The sequence below is a fragment of the Abramis brama genome (genome assembly GCF_963993115.1).
Source record: "Abramis brama genome assembly, chromosome: 5".
Taxonomy (NCBI): Eukaryota; Metazoa; Chordata; class Actinopteri; order Cypriniformes; family Leuciscidae; genus Abramis; species Abramis brama.
Window position 1 is genome coordinate 47,923,720 of NC_139967.1, and position 19,306 is coordinate 47,943,025.

Sequence of the window (19,306 nt, forward strand, 5' to 3'; positions counted from 1 at the left end):
AGCACTATTATAAACACAGTGGCATGTGAAATTGATCTGAAGTATCTGGAAGCTTTCTCAGGTTTGATATAAAGCTCTTGATGAAGTCCTCGCACAGATCAGTTAATGTGATATCAGATGCACCTGGTTTGGCTCTAACAGAGGGAAGTTGTCTTTCCCTCTTCTTTTCCTCGCACCTGGTTTCTGACACTAGCGCTGATCTGAGAGCAGTGTAAGAGCAGTCTGAGTTATGGGCTCCGGCTCACCCGAGGGAACACAGCTGCTTTCTTCTGACGGGACACAAACACAAGCTCGCCAACACAGGTGTGGACACCGCCTGTCCCACGCTGGCTGTCATCACATTACCTCATGAGCGTGACCATTCACAGAGGAATCCCACAGAGTGCAGGGATCTGATGATCACGCACCAACATCTCCTCAGTGATTCATAGCATGAACTCTCATTTTAAGTCCATGTACATGAACACATGTATGATATTTGAGCAGCAGATTTTAGTGGATAAATCAAGCCAGTTTTTCAGAGTTCATGCAGCTGTCCTTGTGTCACATTACTTTTAGATGTACAGTATATCTGTCTATTTTATAATAATAAGTTATAATTTATTCTTTATTTACAATAAATGAGAGATAACTTATGGATAGTAATAAGAGAGTACCAATCTCCAGACAGTTACACCACTAAGACAATTAAAAAATATTCTAAATGTCAGAATTGATTTCTGATATATATATATATATATAAAAATCGATATATATATAGAAAGAAGTCTCTTGTGCTCACCAAGGCTACATTTATGTGCTCAAAATATTGTGAGATATTAACTGTTTTGAATAGCTTTTAAAGTGTAATTTATCCAGTTTTTACTCCAGTCTTCAGTGTCACATGATCCTTCAGAAATCATTCTAATATGATGATTTGATGCTCAAGAAACAGTTATGATTATTATCAATGTTGAAAACATTTGTGCTGCTTCATATTTTTTGTGGAAACTGTAATTTTTTTTCTTTTAAGGATTCTTTGATGTATAGAAACTTCAAAGAATGACATTTATTTGAAATAGGCTTTTTTATTTATTATAATGTAACAGTTTTTACTGTCTCATTTGATCTATTTAATGCATCCTTGCTGGATAAACATAAAATATCATTTTTTTTTTTTTTTTTAAATCTTAAGGCTACACTTTATTTCAATAGTCCTCTTTAGACATTCTACTAAGTAACTTTGCAACTACTTGTCAACTAACTCTCATTAGAGTATTGGACAGTTAGCTTAAAGGAACACGGCGACATTTTGGGACTTAAGAGTTAGATAAGTCCATACATACCCTTCTCATCTCCGTGTGTGCCGTAACTCTGTCTGACGCACCCACCGCTAGCCTAGCTTAGCACAAAGACTGGAGGTAAATGGCTCCAGCTAGCATACTGCTCCCAATAAGTGACAAAATAACACCAACATTTTCCTATTCACATGTTGTGATTTGTATAGTCACAGCGTGTACGAATAACAAGGTCACATGAGACACAGCCATCTTCTAACCGTATACATACTGGGAACTATATTCTCAGAAGACGAAGCACAGCTACTTGGGCGGAGTGATTTGCTCGCAGCGCCTGAGTCGTGGTGAGGAGCAGAGAGTTCACTCAGAGTTGGAGTAAATCACTCCGCAGAAGTAGCAGTGCTTCGTCTTCTGAGAATATAGTTCCCAGTATGTATACGGTTAGAAGATGGCTGTGTCTCATGTGACCTTGTTATTTGCACACGCTGTGACTATACAAATCACAACATGTAAATAGGAAAATGTTGCCGTTATTTTGTCACTTATTGGGAGCAGTATGCTAGCTGGAGCTGTTTACCTCCAGTCTTTGTGCTAAGCTAGGCTAGCGGTGGGTGCGTCAGAGTTACGGCACGCATGAGATGAGAAGGGTATGTATGGATTTATCTAACTCTGGGGGATACGGGGAATAAGCTAAAGTCCCAACAATTCGGCGTGTTCCTTTAAGGTTAGTGTTAGGTGTTAGTAGAATAAGTTGACATGTAAGTTACTTAAAGTCAGTAGAACGTTTGTTGGAAAGCATCAAAATAAAGAGTTTGCAGATATCACAGTTATTCTCATTCGCAGTCTTAACATTCTCTAAACTGTAAGCTCAGTTGTCACAACTGTTTGCTGGAACATCAGAACTCTATGGCATGTCTGCAAACCATAGTATCTCACCCAAATCATTTAATTCATGCTTCAAAACCTCGTTATTGTGTCAGTATTGGCCATACAGTACCAAAAATAAGTGTTTTTGTCATTGTGTCACACTGATCAACGTGTTTAGATGTTTTTTCACTATGGAAATATTTGTTATATACAAAATTAATGCCCCCCCCCCCAACTCTTTTGTTGACGCTAACAGTTTTCTATACTGTACAAGAATGTCAGTTTTGTCCGTGTATCACACTGAGATTTAAATACAGATTCAGACCGTATGTAAAAATTGACTGGGAAAAGTCAATACTGTAGTACACAAAAAGAAAAAAAGTGTTTGTATTTATACAGTACATTCATTTTTTGCAGGGATGTGTTATATCTAAACTGAACATGCACTGAACACAGATGTATTAATACAGTACTGATGTAGCTGCTGCTGTTCTGAGATTGATGGATAAGATTCTGATTCATATTCATTTTCATTACAATGAACAGGCCATTTGCCAATTTAGCAAACATTACAAACATTCCATGTCATAAATATTTATGGAATATTACATGTCTGACAGATTTTGATCACTGAATGGATCATTTTGCATCCCACAATGAAAGAATGTTTAGAAGTTGTGAAGAGTTTGACCGTTTCACTGAGAATCAACTCATCAGTTTTGATCAACAAGCCGTGTTCATATAGTCATTCTGCACATTGTAAATAAATATACTCTTGTGCACACATGTGTCAAGCACATGCAGTTCGTTTACAGTAAATCAGTAAGAAATTAAAATCTGATGTGAACAAGAAACTGATTGTTCAGAGATCTGAACGTACTGTTTTGTGAAAAAAAGTCTCATGTGAGAATTGAGCCAAAGCCATTGAGAAAAACTAGACTCCACTAATACTGTCATGACTCTTGAGGTGGAGTTACAGTTACTTACAGTTAGAATGAGTGAAGTGGACCTTCAAAAAATAGTGTTAGCTAATCTAACTTACCCTACATTTTAAACAGATATATAAACATCACATCAATGAACAGACAGACAGACAGACAGACAGACAGACAGACAGACAGACAGACAGACAGACAGACAGACAGACCAGAAGTCAGTCAGACAGACAGACAGACAGACAGACAGACAGACCAGAAGTCAGTCAGAAGAAACTTTATAGCTAAGTAGTGTTTTACACATACAAGGAATTTGCTTTGGTCAAAATGTGCTACACGTAGACAAAACATACAGTTGACATAAATAAAATATAAAAATATACAAATATAGATAGATGATAGACAGATATAGATAGATAGATAGATAGATAGATAGATAGATAGATAGATAGATATAGATAGATAGATAGATAGATAGACAGACAGACAGACAGACAGACAGACAGACAGACAGATAGATAGATAGATAGATAGATAGATAGATAGATAGATAGATAGATAGATAGATAGATAGACAGACATATGATAGATAGATAGACAGACAGACAGACAGACAGACAGACAGATATAGATAGATAGATAGACAGATATAGATAGATAGATAGATAGACAGATATAGATAGATAGATAGATAGATAGATAGATAGATAGATAGATAGATAGATAGATAGATAGATAGATAGACAGACAGCCAGACAGACAGCCAGACAGATAGATAGATAGATAGATAGATAGATAGATAGATAGATAGATAGATAGATAGATAGATAGATAGATAGATCTGGCCTGTGATTGGCTCACAGTAGTTCTCTGAGATCATGTGCTATATAAAGACACATTCTCTCTCTCTCTGTTGGAGGAATGTGAGTATTCGACCGCCCCATCCCACACACACACACACACACACACACACACACACACACACACGCACGCACACACACACGTTACACACAATGGTGGATTTCTCGGAGAAGTACCTGGAAAGGTAGGGACCAAACGCTCCTACAAGTGTTCTCCTCTGTTGCTGCGAGAGTTCTCACGCTAATGAGAAGAGGGAGGGAGAGAGAGAGCAGAAATAGAAGGATATTTTAGAAGCTGGAGATGAGGGTGACGTGAGTTCACCTCTCCTGTGGTGTTCGGGAGCGGGACACGGGAAGCCTTGAGTTCTGATGTTTAGAGGTATTTTATAAAAAACATTTTCATAATTTAAGTAATGAAAATCTAATTAGAATCATAATAGAGATTAATGGTAAAGAAAAAAACAAACAAATGCAAATGCAAAACGTCACCACAATGAGCTTGAATTAATTTTTTAATGCAAAATATAGATTTTTTTTTTTTTTTTTTAGTAAAATGTTTTATGGGATTCATCTAACTCTTTTACAAGTTTCAAAAATTGAACATGAACTTTTGAAGCTTTAATGTGAGGAGATTTCATACGACTGCTCTAAAGTCTCTAGTTTTTAATCGTGAAGTTCATGAAACTGAGACTGAGCACTGGGCTCTGCGCTGCGATTCAGTCATTTCTGGCTGAACATCTGTACGTTTTGGACTTTTTTGCTTCTTTGAAATGGTACAAAACTTGGTTAAAGGTTTGGCACTTGCCAAGTGAACACACACACACACACACACACACAGACAAATTTCATCTAGTGGAAACGTTTGGTACTGCGCCAAACTACATCTTACTGAAAGCTCATTTTTTGAGATATCAACCTAAAATTTGAAACACAATTCGTTTAGATTTATGTCTATTATTTTCTCGCAGTTTTCAATATATGTTTCATATAAAAATTGGATAGTGTTTTTGTGCATTTTTCTTAACAATAAACTTAAACTTCTACCACTTTTTTAAACTTTTTTTTTTTTTTCACTTCAATAATCTGTCAAGTGTCTTCATTAAAGAGACAAACTCTGAGCTCCAAGGCATTCAAATTGCATATTATATTTTCAATTCTATGCTCAAAAAGTGGTTAACAGGTAATAAATGGATTATAACTACTGCATAAATATAAGTTAATACCATAAAATGCAGTATGAACATTCGCTTCATTGAATCCGCACGATGTTAAGACACACTTGCACACACTTCTTAACAACAGCAGATGTGTTGTGTGGTTCGTGTACACATACAAAAACACATTCCCAGAACAAATATGACTATTTAAAGAAACACCAACATCATGTGTTTCGGTGGAGAAACTGCGCTCCTGTTGGGATCTGAGCCCACATCACACCGGTTTTAAATCGCTGTCATTCTCTAAATGTGTTTCCCACAGCAAGTGTCCTGGTTTCACAGCCGGGAATAGCGCTGACTCTATTATGGGCAGTAATGTGAGCTGGGCAGAGTGGGAATAGGAAAGCCTGGAGATAATTGTGTCCTGCGAGCGTCTTCTCTCTCTGTCGACGGGTTCAGAAGAGCTAGATTGATGAGTTCCAGCGAGGGCGTGTGTGTTCCTGTCGAGAGATTACAGGCCTGTCCCGTGAGCAGCTGCTTCTGCTGGATAATTATCCCAGTGTTTTCTGTAAATGAGGGGTCATGATCGGCTCTGAAGCGTGAGAGACCTCTGACTGCTGTCACACTACAGCAATGCAGACACTGCCTTCTGTCTTTCCACACCGCACACCGCCGACAACTGGACGTCGCTAATAATCATGCGTTATGCCAGAAAGATGACCTTTTTTTGTTCTGTTTTCTCCAAAAGTCTTCCTGAAAGAGCTTAGTAGTTAATTAGTAGGTGAGATCAACACCCTCTTGAGATGTGAATATATATATATACACACACACACACACTGCCCGCCCAAAAAAATAAAAAGTCGCTGTTCGTATTTAAATAGGCAAATGCTTAAGCTTTTCATTTCTTAAACAGCCGTGTAGGAAGAACATCATGATCATATTCCAGGATGATAATGTCAAGATTCATCAGGCTCAGATTGTGAAAGAATGGTTGCGAGGAACATGAAGAATCATTTTCACACATGAATCTGCTCCTCTGAGGCCAGATCTTAAACTCATTGAAAGTGTTTGGGATGTGCTGGAGGAGAGTTTACAGAGTGCTGGACTCTTGCAAGATCTTGGCCAAATAATGTATGCATCTCTTCATGGAAATAATATCACAACATTTATTTACATCAAGAAGTGCATACATTTTTTGGTCTAGATCTTGTATGGACAACGCATTCAAGCTGGTCTCCTCCAGCACATCCCAAAGACCTTTAAAAAAACTTTTATTAATTAAATAGCTTTATATTTTGCTTTGTCAACAACTGACTCATTTGTGTGTTTTTTTTTTTTTTTGTAGTTTGTAGTTCATACAGTCCAGCAAGGTCATGGGTTTGATTTCCTACGAATGCATGAATTTATAAAATATAAACTTTGAATGCAAGTAAGTTCCTATGTAATGTAAAGGAATTTTAGGTGACATTAAAGATGTTATTAAAATGCTTGTTAAGTAAATGAAACATATCTCTATTAAGTCTAACTGGGATGCAGTACGTCCTTATTTACCTTGTTTGAGAAGTAAACACCACTGTTACTATGCTTGATCTCAGCCAAAGGCCCAGTGAGTAACTGAGTTCTTGAATATGATTTTTCAGTGCTCTTTCCTCCTCTTTTTATAGCTCAACTAATAATCTGTAACATATTTTCACTGGCATGGCTTTTTTTCGCTGACTGATGCAACATGGCCATTACTAACAGTGTTGCAAAGCAGTGTGGAATCTCAACACTGTGGCACTGAATGGCCACACACACACACACACACACACACACACACACACACACGTGCGTATATGTGGTTTACGGGGACTCCCCATAGGTGTAATGGTTTTTATACTGTACAAACTGTATACTATAAAGATTTAATAATAATGCATTTTATTTAGAGGCGCCTTTCAAAACACTCAACAGCTTAATGACAGTCATACAATACACAATCAAAGCAATATCAGTTCAGCATTAAAATCATACATAAATTATAACTAATCAGGAAAAGCTCATTTAAAAAGATGATTAAGATGTGATTTAAAAGTAATAAGACAATCACTTTCATGCAAAACTTGCAGAAGAGAGTTCCAGAGTTATTTCAGCAAACATTTGCTTTGAACGTTCAGTTTAACAGCATTTAAGAAGCAAATGTCATCCTTCAACTGAAGTGGATATGCATTTTAAACACATTATGTTCTTTGTTCATGCAATAAATGCACATCCCTGAATGAGCGCGGTTTTATAGCATATTTACTTTAATGCTAAATGCGTCTAGGAATGCATCTTCATATTTTAAGGTAAAGCTTCATGTTCAGCTAATTCCCCATAATTCACACCCTGAATATACTCAAATCATAAACAACTTAATATAAATAGGTTTCATACCAAAATGCAAACAAATTTAAACGTTAAAACCTTTCTATTTTTTACACAGAGTACTCGTTCATCTCAAGAGGCTGATGGTGATATAGATAGTGTTGGTAATGATCATATCCAGTAGGTGGCAGCATTGCATTTAATGTCACTTGGACATCCATAACAAACCTGCAGACTGACTGAGGACAAACTCAGCCTTATATCACTGTCTGCTACAGTACATTAGTTGCAGGACTCAGTTTTTATATTGCTTGTGTTGATCTGTTTTCACTAAAGCTCTGAGATCGCAGTGAAACGTGACCTGGACCGTAAACTGATTCATTACACTTCAAAATATTTTCCAGAACCCATAAACTGGCGAGAACTTTCCTCCAGTGTGTTCGATCCAACACCCTCCTTCTCAGGCCCTCACAATTCAATCCAGATCTTCCCACTGGAAGTTAAAAATAAATCTCTCCGATACATTGCCATTGGCCGGCATTCATTTATTCCTTGTAAAAGCACTATTTTCGTTCTAGAAGAGCTGTGGAATTTGATTTATTTGTTTCCTCTGCTCCATTTCTTTCGCAAGTGGGCAAAGTTTGACATCCAAGCTTGCAAGCGGAATCATAATCCATCCAAAATACTGCATTTTTGGCATTTTGAGTGTTTTGAGAGCTGTTTGAAATTATGCGTGCGAGTCAGTTCATCTCCTCAAAATCCTGATGATTTCAGCAGTTATTATGTTATCTGATCAGACTCCCGCGGGTTTCAATTCTCAGCTTTCACATTCTTATTTCCAAATAAAAAGATGCCTTTGGCAAACGTCAGAGATAGCTACAGTAAATATGAACCAGATCGGACTTCACCATTTCAGATAAGACTTTAAATATCTTAAAAATGACAGAATAACAGAATAATGACTTTAATGTTTTACCACAGAACTGAAAATGAGTTTTTCCAGTTATCTAGATCTGACAAACCTTTCCTTTGGAGGGTATACACCATATTAAATAAGGCAAACTTCACTGTAATTAATGATATTGAACTATAGCAGTTTATGTCCTCATTTACATAGTGAGGTACATGTGTGTATTGCATTTGGACTCGTTAATTATTTCATGGAGTTGATTTTTCAAAGCGGATTTGCTTTTTTTCTGAAACGTCTGGTGTGAGGAGCTTCCTGTCAGTTAGTCACAGCGAAGCTGAGTAATGTTTCATCATCCCGTTTCCCAGATTGTTGAGCAGATCGGATTCTCAGGCACTAACAGTCTTAAATGAAACAACTTCTGTCTTCAAATCCTGATGTTTTGGTTCAAGACTTTACCTGGATAGAGGAGATCTCAGTGCTGTATTTTGTCCAGTACTGGTCTTCAAATCCAGATGTTTTAGTTCAAGACTTTACCTGGATTATAGAGAAGATCTCAGTGCTGTATTTGTCCAGTATTGGTCTCTCTGAAGAAGGGGAATTCTTCGCTCAGGCCTACAGGACCACGTAATATGTCATAAATAGTTGCAGACTTCCTCTTTCCTGTCGAGGCTCGTCTACGCTTTCCGTCGTCGAACCCCGAGGGCTGAATATGCTCGGATTATTAACAGCGGTTCTTACGGGACCTGGCTTGATTGTTTCTGCCGTCGCTGTGTTGACATTACTGACGAGAAACACTGTATAAACAATTAATACTGCCATAAGTGCTGTGGTATTTATGATACAGTATAATGCCCTTGTTTGACTTGTTTAGCAGACTGTTGTCACTATCCTATATAAACTTTTTTTTTTTAATAAATGATTTATTCACCAAAGGCGCATTACATTGGTCAAAAGCGACAGTTTGTAATGTTATAAAAAAACTCTCTGAAAAAAATGTCATACGGTTTCCTCAAAATATGAAGCAGCACATCTGTTTTCAACATTGATAATAATCATAAATGTTTCTTGAGCATCAAATCATCATATTAGAATGATTTCTGAAGGATCATGTGACACTGAAGACTGGAGTAATGATGCTGAAAATTCAGCTTTGATCACAGGAATAAATTACGTTTTACAATATATTCACATAACTATTTGAAATTGTAATAATATCTGGCAATATTACGTTTTTACTGTATTTTTGATCAAATGATAAATGCAGCCTTGGTGTGCAGAAGAGATTTATTTAAAAAACATGAACAAATCTTACCGACCCCAAACTTTTAAACGGTGGTGTATATACAGATGTTTTTACAGATTTATACGAACCGCCAGGAAAACAATAGATAAACAGTGTCAAATCACAAAAGTGAGTAGTTCTGATGAGATGAGCCACATTCAAAGATGTTACACAACAACAGCTGAAAAAACAAGCTTATATTCGTTATTATATGGCATTTTTAAAGGATATTTTATTCAGTGTTATTTTTTGAGTGAAGAGGGTTTATTGCTCAATCCTGGACCGCAGGAACTCTCCGCGTGTGCTTTATGTAGGAACGCTGGCCTTGGGAGGGCCAAAAATGGGATTGAGCGTCTTTTTTTGGCGCTGTCATGAGCGTGTGCCGGTGGTGCAAGAGGTCAGATGAGCTGATGAGGGCAGAGGATCTGCAAACCACAGTGGAAATCAGCGCTCCTCTGGAAGAGCTGCGTGAGACCGGGATCCAGGGGTGAACACTCAGTCCCCGGGGCCCGTCGGCCTTAGGTTAGGGCTCCCGGGACCCCCGGTGGCTCCTGAACAGCGGATCGACGGTGTGGAGAGTTGAGAACCCTCCCTTCACTCATCCGCTCGCTCAGACGAAGAAGAGAGATCGACGAGAGGCAGAAAGAACTGAGAGGAACTTCAAGCGGCGGCTCAACTTTGATAACTGCGGATTGAGGAGAACATGTATGGGTTACCGCGCTTTGGATTTATGCCGTTGTGTTTTCCGGGACTGAGATGGATGTGTTGGTTTGGTTTTGTTATGACCTGCTGCAGAACTCAACTCTTACTCTTCTGTGCGTTTTTCTGCAGGGCCAAAGACATGAAGAACCGGCTCGCTTTCCTGAGGAGGAGGAATGAGTCTCCCGGAAGCACCCCAGTCGGCAAGCTCGACAAAACCTTGAAGTCTATCAAGTAAGTGTGTGTGTGTGTGTGTGTGTGGTGTCCGCCTGCTTGCTGGGTAATGATCCAGCTGGTGGCTCTCTGCTCATGTGTGTGTGGGATGAAAGAGACAGACTAACTGAAAGGATGTCTTTTAGATCAATACGTTTGGAAGTGAAAATGTTGTGATATTAACGATTACCAGCAGGGCTTGACATTAACACATGCCAAATGTGTGTGTATTTCAGCAGTGTGTCACTCCTACAAGCCACTTTGGCGGGTTGAATTTTATATGTAATATATAGATTTATATTTGTATATATATTTTTTAAGGCATCTAAAAACTAAACTATGTGCAATGTAGCGTTGTCAAATATATAGATTTTTTTTTAATACCGATTCTGAAATATCTGAAATGCTTCTAATACACTGATACATACAAACCCGCCTCTCCTCACTCACTCGTTTCATTCTCTCCGGATGAATATTGTTTGTATTTCAAGGCTTGAATTTCAGCGCATAATTTTACTCATTCCCGCAGATTTTGTGCTCACACTCAAAGTATGCACACAGTTCATTTTCAATGCTTATTGCGCTTAAACAGTCAAATACACACAAAATATTGTCAAAATGCTGATCTTTGCGAGTATTCACTTATACACAGTCAGTTGTGTTTTAAGTGAATGTAAACAGCTGAGAAAGAAAACACGTGTAACAGTATAATGGATCCGTGCATCAGGTCTTAAAGTGACAGCAGCCTAATATTCCTGATGCCAAATTATGAGATAATATTAAAAACATCTATAAAGCATTATATCAAACCACTAGCCACAGTGGCCAGTGAGCAAAAGAGATAATGTCAAGCCCTGATTAGTAGTCATCAAAGTCTATAAATAATATAAAGTTCAGAGGATACCAGAACAGAAATAAAATATAATAGAATTTTTTTCAACTTATTTTATTTCAGCTAGTTGCCGAGGCAGCATTTCTCATTTTCATTAATTTGAACTAAAATAACTAAAACTAAATAAACTAAAACTAGTAAATAATAATTAATAAAAACCCTCTAGGGTTACACCCACTTTAGACATTTTACTAACTTTAACTCATTTTGCAGCTAGATGTTAACTAACTCTCATTAGAGTTTTAGTAGACTTGTAGGTGTTAGGGTTTGGGTTAGTCGACATGTAATAACTTACAGTCAGTAGAATGTCACTAATTGTTAGCGGATATTAAGCAGACAGTCTATTAATACTCTAATGAGAGTTAGGTGACATGTATTTGCAAAGTTACTTATAGTTAGTAGAATGTCTAAAGTGGACCCTCGAAATAAAGTGTTCCCCAATATTGACAACTCCAAATATTCCAAATATTAACAAAAAAATAAGAGTATCTCAATGCTACTAAAACAACACTGGCCAACACTGACTTCCAAAGATCTGTCTAATGTAGTGGATGTCATGCATCACAGGGTTAAATCATTAGAGTTAGGGTTAAACATTGCAGAGATGTTTTGATGGGCGACATTGTTATTTTAAGTATGTTCAGCTATACATAACCTGCAAAATATGAGTTGTTCATGGAACAGATATCATCAAATGAATGCACAGAAGTTGTAAGTAGGTCAGAATTTTCACAGGTGTAAAGCACAGATCTTTGCTTCAGCACACTTTATGATTTTATCTCGCATAATGCTTCCCTGTTAGATAACGTTCCCTTATTAGGCAGTGTCATAGTAAGTGTTAAGGCTGCAGACTGTAGGAGCTGAGCTTAGACAGACGGTGAAGACAAGAATGAGTCTTTGAGAGAAGAAGTGGGCGGAGCCTCTGTCTAACACACCGTTCTATTGGTTGAGCTCCGCCTCTTCACAGAGGGACAAATAAAAGAGGCCGTCCAACAGAGACTCACTCAGACGCTCAGACTCACACACACACAAACACACACACTCGAGCGAGAGAAGGGCACAGCTTCGAATGGGTCATACAATGAGAAACCTGACAGAGATGGGTTTGCTGAAGAACCGCACTGCCTTTATTTGCAGGCCCACTCCGGAAGAGGCGATAAAGTGGGGAGAATCGTTGGACAAGCTGCTCGTCCACAAATGTAAGACATATTTTCTTTATTATAATGCTTCTGTGGATGTAATATAATGAACTTGTTGTATTTGCCGAATTCCTTTTGGCTTGGCTTGAATCCACAGGGATGTCGGCTTGCATTGTTGCATTGTTTTAGGCATTCATGTTTCCTCTCGACTTCCTGAGTCACTGAATGAACGCTCTGTTGAACATGCTCAATGCCTTTCATAGTAATCCCAGATGAGTCCTAGATCCGTATGGAGTCAGAGAAAGACCACCGATTAAAGCATTCCGACAAAAGCCCACCATCCATATCATGACTTTTCATTTTTGATCAGACTCAGTGGTTTTGTGAGGTTCAGAGTGCTTGTGAGACACTTTTTCCGCAGCGAATGTTTCCCTCATGTGAAAGGCTGAGCGCATCCACATGCTGTTATCAGCAGGCTCTGATGGGAACGGAAAGGTGATTGCGTGCTTTGGGACGGAGCCACACTTCCTTCTATTTTAATGCTGGCCGCCTTTAGATCTGAAAGGAAATGTCAGTATGCAGCGCTACTGTAAGGAAGACACTTGAAAAACAATCACATCCTTCATTAAATGTTGTCTTGTACACTGCAAGAAAATGCTTTTCTTTTTTAGTATTTTTGTCTTGTTTCCAGTCCAAATATAAAAAAAATCATAAATCAAGATGCGATTACTAAAGTAGTAAAATGCCACAAGGTATTATGTCTTTGTGTTTTGGGGAAATTAATCAAAATGAAGTGAATTTTTGCTTAAAACAAGCAAAATGATCTGCCAATGGGGTAAGAAAAATAATATTGTTTCTGTTTGAATTAAGATTACTTTACTTACCCCATGGACAGATAATTTAGCTTGTTTTAAGCAACAACTCACTTCATTTTGATTAATTTCCACAGATTTTTTTTTATATTTGGACTGGAAACGAGACAAAAATACTAAGAAAGAAAAGCATTTTTGCAGTGTAGAACCGACACATTTGTTTTCACTTGTTTTAGGCACGGAAATTCACTTGCAAGTCACATAAAAGGATTGAGATGTATAATGGAAATGGCATCCCTGGTTACGAAAAGATGATTTAAAATCAGTACAAATGTTATAATTTAGCTTGAACTGCATTCTAGTTATAGCAAGCTGCAACACAAATAATGTGAAGGTTTGAGTTTGAGTCACTGAAATGCAATAAGAAATGTTGAATTAATAAGAGAGTAATGTTTCGTCCGAGGCATAGCAGCGAGAGTCTTGGATGAGAGAGGGTCTTGGTCAGAGTCGTGTTCTTGTCTGGTTAATGCGCTAGTATTGACTCACGGGTTGGCGCGCGTGGAGGCTGCCGTTGCCATGGCTCTCTGTTTATCCATCCAATAACATCTCCCCTTTTTCTGCCTCTTTCTTTCCTCCCTCTCCCTCATCAGATGGGCTGGCGGCGTTCAGAGCTTTCTTGCGCACAGAGTTCAGTGAAGAGAATCTGGATTTCTGGCTGGCCTGCGAGGATTACAAGAAGATTAAATCCCAGTCCAAGATGACATCGAAAGCTAAGAAAATCTATGCGGAATTCATCGCCATCCAGTCCTGTAAAGAGGTGAGCGTGAAGTCTCGTACTTATCTGAACTTTTACAGACTGCAAACGTCCACGGTTAAAAGTTCTAAGTGGGAATTGAAAAAGTTAAGTCTCAATGCCATTCTGTATTATTTAGCAGCTTGGCTGGAAATATTCTTAAAATGCTCCGCATTGTGTCATGAAACTAAAACGTTTGTCAGAGCCATGGAGGATATGATGTCATGCCTGACTAATGGACTCCCTGTTGGCCGCACAACACACACATCTGACAGTTTGAGTGCGTGTTTTCATTTTCCAAACTTGGAAGGCAGTTTGGAAACTCAAAATGAGACGAGCAGCAGGAGCTCGCTGAACTTTCCAGCGGTGAAAATCAGGCTGAGCTTTGTGTAGACTCACACTGCCAGATCTTTGACTTCCAGCATGAAGTCCAGATTTCAGCTTATTCTGGAAAGACTGGAAGAGAGCGATTCACTGAAATGTTAAAGGGATAGTTCACTTAAAAACGGAAATTTTGTCATAGTTTACTCAAACCTGTATGAGTTTCTTTCTTCTGTTGAACACAAAATAATTTTGGTAACAAGACAGGTGACAGCATCAATTGACTTTTCTTTCCTAATACGGAAGTCATGTGGTGCTGTTAAGGGTGAGTAAGTAATGACAACATTTTCATTTTTTGGGTGAACTATCCCTTTAAGGGACCAACCACAGTTTGATTTTCATGTGCCATTTAAGAGCAGGTTTATATAAAAAAGATTGTTTTTCTCAACTGGTTTTAGCTTCAGGACCCAGATTTTAAAATGAAGCGACCCAACACAATAATCAAACACTACCAATGTCAACAACAGAAGATATGGGAAGTGTTTTCTTCTACCTTTTAAAAGTTAATAAGCCCGTCTATGTTGTGTACCAATCTCCATGAGCTGTTGTAAAGAAAATGTTTACCACTGAAGTCTACATGACTTGCTTATGATCAGAATTTTTGTACATCCACAAATAGTATGCAGGGTTCGTACAAGGTGCTTAAAGTGCTTAAAAGTCCTGGAAAACCCTTGAAAACAGCCAAATTAAAGTTACATTTTTGTTTGAAATAAATAAATACTTTCACGCAAAATGTACGCTGCTGCCCATCTGATATGTCTATGAGCTTGATATTGCTCATTTATTTCCAAGTATATGATACAGCTTTCATTCTTCAGGTCAATCATATATTCAAGAAAAAAAAAAATCATTATCTTTGTCATATTATCCTTTCAATGGTTACGGGGGTTTCCCGTGACTGACAGCGCTGGTCAATGCATTGATCTCTTCGAAGCGTCAGAAGCGTTGCGCCTCATAAGGTGTTGTTCAAAGTTAAAATAATCCCCTTGTTTAAACCTTTCTTCGTTCCAGAATGAATCAGCATTTTTTTTTAATGAATGTTCCACTAACTCGCTCTTAAAGTCCCCTATTGGCGTATGTAACCTGCACTGAAGGCGTTGATAAACCCCCATCAGACCGCTTCTCAATACCAAGTACGTCAACATTATAATATAAAATATTATTTATTGAACAATAATAGCCATTATACACTTTGTATTGAATATATATATGATTAAATAAGTTGTAATTTGTATATTGGATACCTTGTATCTGTAATTTGAGTAAACCGAAATCTTAAACTATATTTTTAGTGCAAACAAGTCATTAGACTGCAATATAATTACTTTGTAGTTATTTACAATGAAATGCTTTAGATTTTACAAATGAAATCAATTGTTTTCTTATTACATCTTTTAATAAGAATCGTGTTAGACGTTTATTCCCACTTTCTATTTGCTGTTCTATGCACTGAAAGTTCTAGGGCTTTGTTAATGTTCCCACAGCAACTGTCTTATTAGTATATGTTTATCCACATTTACTTTTTTTTTGTATTTGAACGAGAATAAAGATATTGTTTGATAAGTGAGATCTCTGATTGTAGTCCTTGAAAACCAACAAAATAGTCTTTGAAAGTTCATTTTACAGCATCTGTACGAACCCTGAGTATGAACAGATTATTCAGAGTCATTGTAAACATGATTTTGTTTCAATGTGGATTCTAAAAATGATTAACTTCCGTAAATCCAGTTAAATAGTATTGGAAGCAGCAGTTTGTCATTTGGTTCAATTTCACATTTCATGGCTCTCAGAAGTCATCATAATTGGGTAAACTTCTTTAGTGGTGAACTACAACAAATATAAGTTTTTGCATTTCCAAAAAAATCCATGATAGTGTTTCTGTGACTTTCCAAAAGAGGGGAACAAAATATGAAGACAAAGACAAAGATAATACAAAGATGTCAAGTTTGCCATCACTCCCTCAGCCGTTGTATTAGAAACGCTCACATTCAGTTTGAACCAGTTTTCTGTAAACGAATGCCCAAAGTATAAAGCACAAAGTAAAACGACGTGAAAATAGACGGTGAAAGGGTCCATTGGACACCCCTGCATCTCTGACTAAAACGACTGTGGACTTGGAAGTAACGGCTCTTCTTTTGTCCCGCAGGTGAATCTGGATTCCTACACCAGGGAACACACTAAAGAGAACCTGCAAGACATCAATCGCTCGTGCTTCGACCTGGCCCAGAGGAGGATATACGGCCTGATGGAGAAAGACTCGTACGCTCGGTTTCTGCGCTCAGAGCTCTACGTGGACTTAGTGAATCAGAAGAAACCAAGCAGCACGTCGACATCATCCTCCTCCTAAGACGACACAGAGAGAGACACTATATACAGTAGCATCTTTCACTTAGCATTTCATTGTCATCAGCCATTCTATCTGTTAACGTGGCAGAAAGACAGAGGGTGGAGAAATGCACAAATGGTGAAAGATAGAGTGGCGCTGGACGAGTGGGGCAACACCACGCTGAATAATGCTGGTTATTCCCATCTGAATGTTATTTCATTTGTGTGCTGGAGATTATGGAGGCCGCTATTGCCTCTTTAACACTATGACAACTGGGTACTGTTTAACCTCTTCCTTTTCTTCTGATCGAGCCACCAACCTCGCTTCGTTCTCCATTTCATGATGACTTTCCCGGACACTGAAAAGCGCCTCGTCTCTGCGGGGTTTGGCGTCTGGATGGCACGCAAGAATCGTCGACGATCATGCACTTATGCTCACTGGTGTTCCTGTGAACCCTCCTCCATGTCTGTCGACTCCACGCCACATGATGACGTCGCTGGCACAAGATATAACCTAATCAGATAAATGTACAAAGGAACGCACTAGAGGAACGGGCCGAACGTTTGGCTCCGGGCTTGAAATGGACTGTCGCTGGTCTCTAAAGACTGTACAAAACATGCTTAGCTGCGATCTGTAAAGCCAATAAGCCATTCATTGTAGCGCCACATATTAGGAATGAAAGAGACAGTATTCTCAGGATATTACGGCACTCAACTATGAAGCTTCCAGACTTATTTAACCCTTTGTTTCCTCACTTTTCGGACTTTAGGTTAAATCATGCACTCGATATTTAATAGGGCACAAGGTCAGTTAGGATCTGTCCCTTCATTTGTTAATAAGAACGACGACATGTTTTACCAGTACAAAAATGTAGTTATTTATTAATAAGTTTCACTGGTTGCTTTGTTCATTGCACTCAGCTGAATTTCCCTTTTCCACTTTGATCCAGGTCAGCAGCTGTCCTGATGTAAGTGCAATATGTTTATTATTTTTATTTGTGGACTTATCTTATGGATGAGTTTACCTTTTATATGGAAAAAGACAATGGATTGAGCTCTGCATTAATATTATTGTAAGTTACTGGTAATGTAAGGATTACATTAGTACACAAATTATTCTAACTGTGTTTCCCTGGCAGCAGGCAGCCGGGTTAATGGATGTATATATGATTCTTAAGAAAAAATGGTTAAAAAAAGATAAAAACACACAAGGTTTTGTGGGCGCACCATGAAAAGCGCTGTACCATGCTGTACCTATGTAAATATGTGAACCTTAAAGCTATAAAATGACATGTATTGTTATAAACCGGGGTGGCGCAGGTATGGTCGTCCTCTGCTTTGGACGTACACTGCTTGTAAGTAGTTATATGAAATGTATTTTATCATTTTAACTGTTTACAATTCCAATGCATCTCCTAAGATAGCAAGTGCAAGAGAAAATAGAGGTTTAAAAAGTGTCATTACAAAACACAAATAAAACATTTAGATGGTAAAAATCGACAACATTGCCTCCTGCCTCTCTTTTATTGATGTATTTTATCGGTGTATTTTATAAAACCGATAAAGATGTCCGGGTCAGTGTTTACCCCACAATCAACAGAAAGTAATACCAAAAGAAAGACGTCCAGAAGGTGTTTTCGTGACAATTTAGGCACATTTCGTTTCCTCAAATGCTCATTACTGCATATTGCACCACTGAAAATAATCCGCAACTGGGAATGGGAAATTAGAAAAACTCTTTTTTTTATTTTTTATAGTAATAAAAATATAGGTTGGGGGTTTTGAATATTTTGTTTCTTCTGGAGGTTTGGTGTGGAAGTTTTGAAAAGGCGTATGTTGAAAATCCACCATGACACTCTTACTTGATTTGCAGCCTGAAAAGTAAATTATGATGAATAGCTTTATAGGTAATTTTGGGAAACACTTTATTTTACAGTCCTTTTCCCCATGTACATACTATGAACTTATTATAGTAATTACAATGTAATACCTAGGTACTAACCTTGAACCTAACCTTAACCCATGAAGTTACCTTATATTAACTAGTACTATCTTAGGTAAGTACACTGTAAGTACACATACTGTAAAATAAAGAGCAACCTAAATTTGTAATTATTTTGAAGAAAAAATAAGACAAAACCCCCACCAATTAATGCTAAAATCTTGAGCTAGACACATTTATTATTTGTTTTCCCTCATTCCTCATTGTTATATTCATCACACCCTTTCCCAGGATTTCCCATCATTTAGAACTGAGGATCAAACAAATCCCAGCGGAATGTGTGTGAATGTTTCGGAGCTGAGCGGCCTCTTTTATCAAATGTCGCGTAGAAACCGTCTTACATTCAATCTAAGATCATTTATCAAATGTGCGTATGTGTGATTCAGAGAAAATGTAAGTGCAAATAACAAACGTAC

At 37.9% G+C, this 19,306-nt stretch overlaps 1 protein-coding gene across 11 annotated transcripts in view; it reads left to right on the plus strand.

Annotated features, from left to right (window-relative positions):
• Window positions 1-18,391, plus strand: part of rgs3a (regulator of G protein signaling 3a) — a 185,604-nt gene extending 167,213 nt beyond the window's left edge. For 10 of the 11 annotated variants that reach the window (XM_084114347.1, XM_084114350.1, XM_084114353.1 and 7 more), the window contains 4 exons: window positions 10,466-10,567; window positions 12,576-12,637; window positions 14,040-14,206; window positions 16,710-18,391. In XM_084114347.1, the coding sequence (XP_083970473.1) occupies window positions 10,466-10,567; window positions 12,576-12,637; window positions 14,040-14,206; window positions 16,710-16,910 (532 nt within the window). In that variant the 3' untranslated portion in view covers window positions 16,911-18,391. Of the gene's footprint in view, window positions 1-10,217; window positions 10,340-10,465; window positions 10,568-12,575; window positions 12,638-14,039; window positions 14,207-16,709 lie in introns of those variants that run through there. The other variant, XM_084114349.1, reaches the window with a different exon arrangement.
• The last annotated feature ends 915 nt before the right edge of the window (window positions 18,392-19,306 follow it).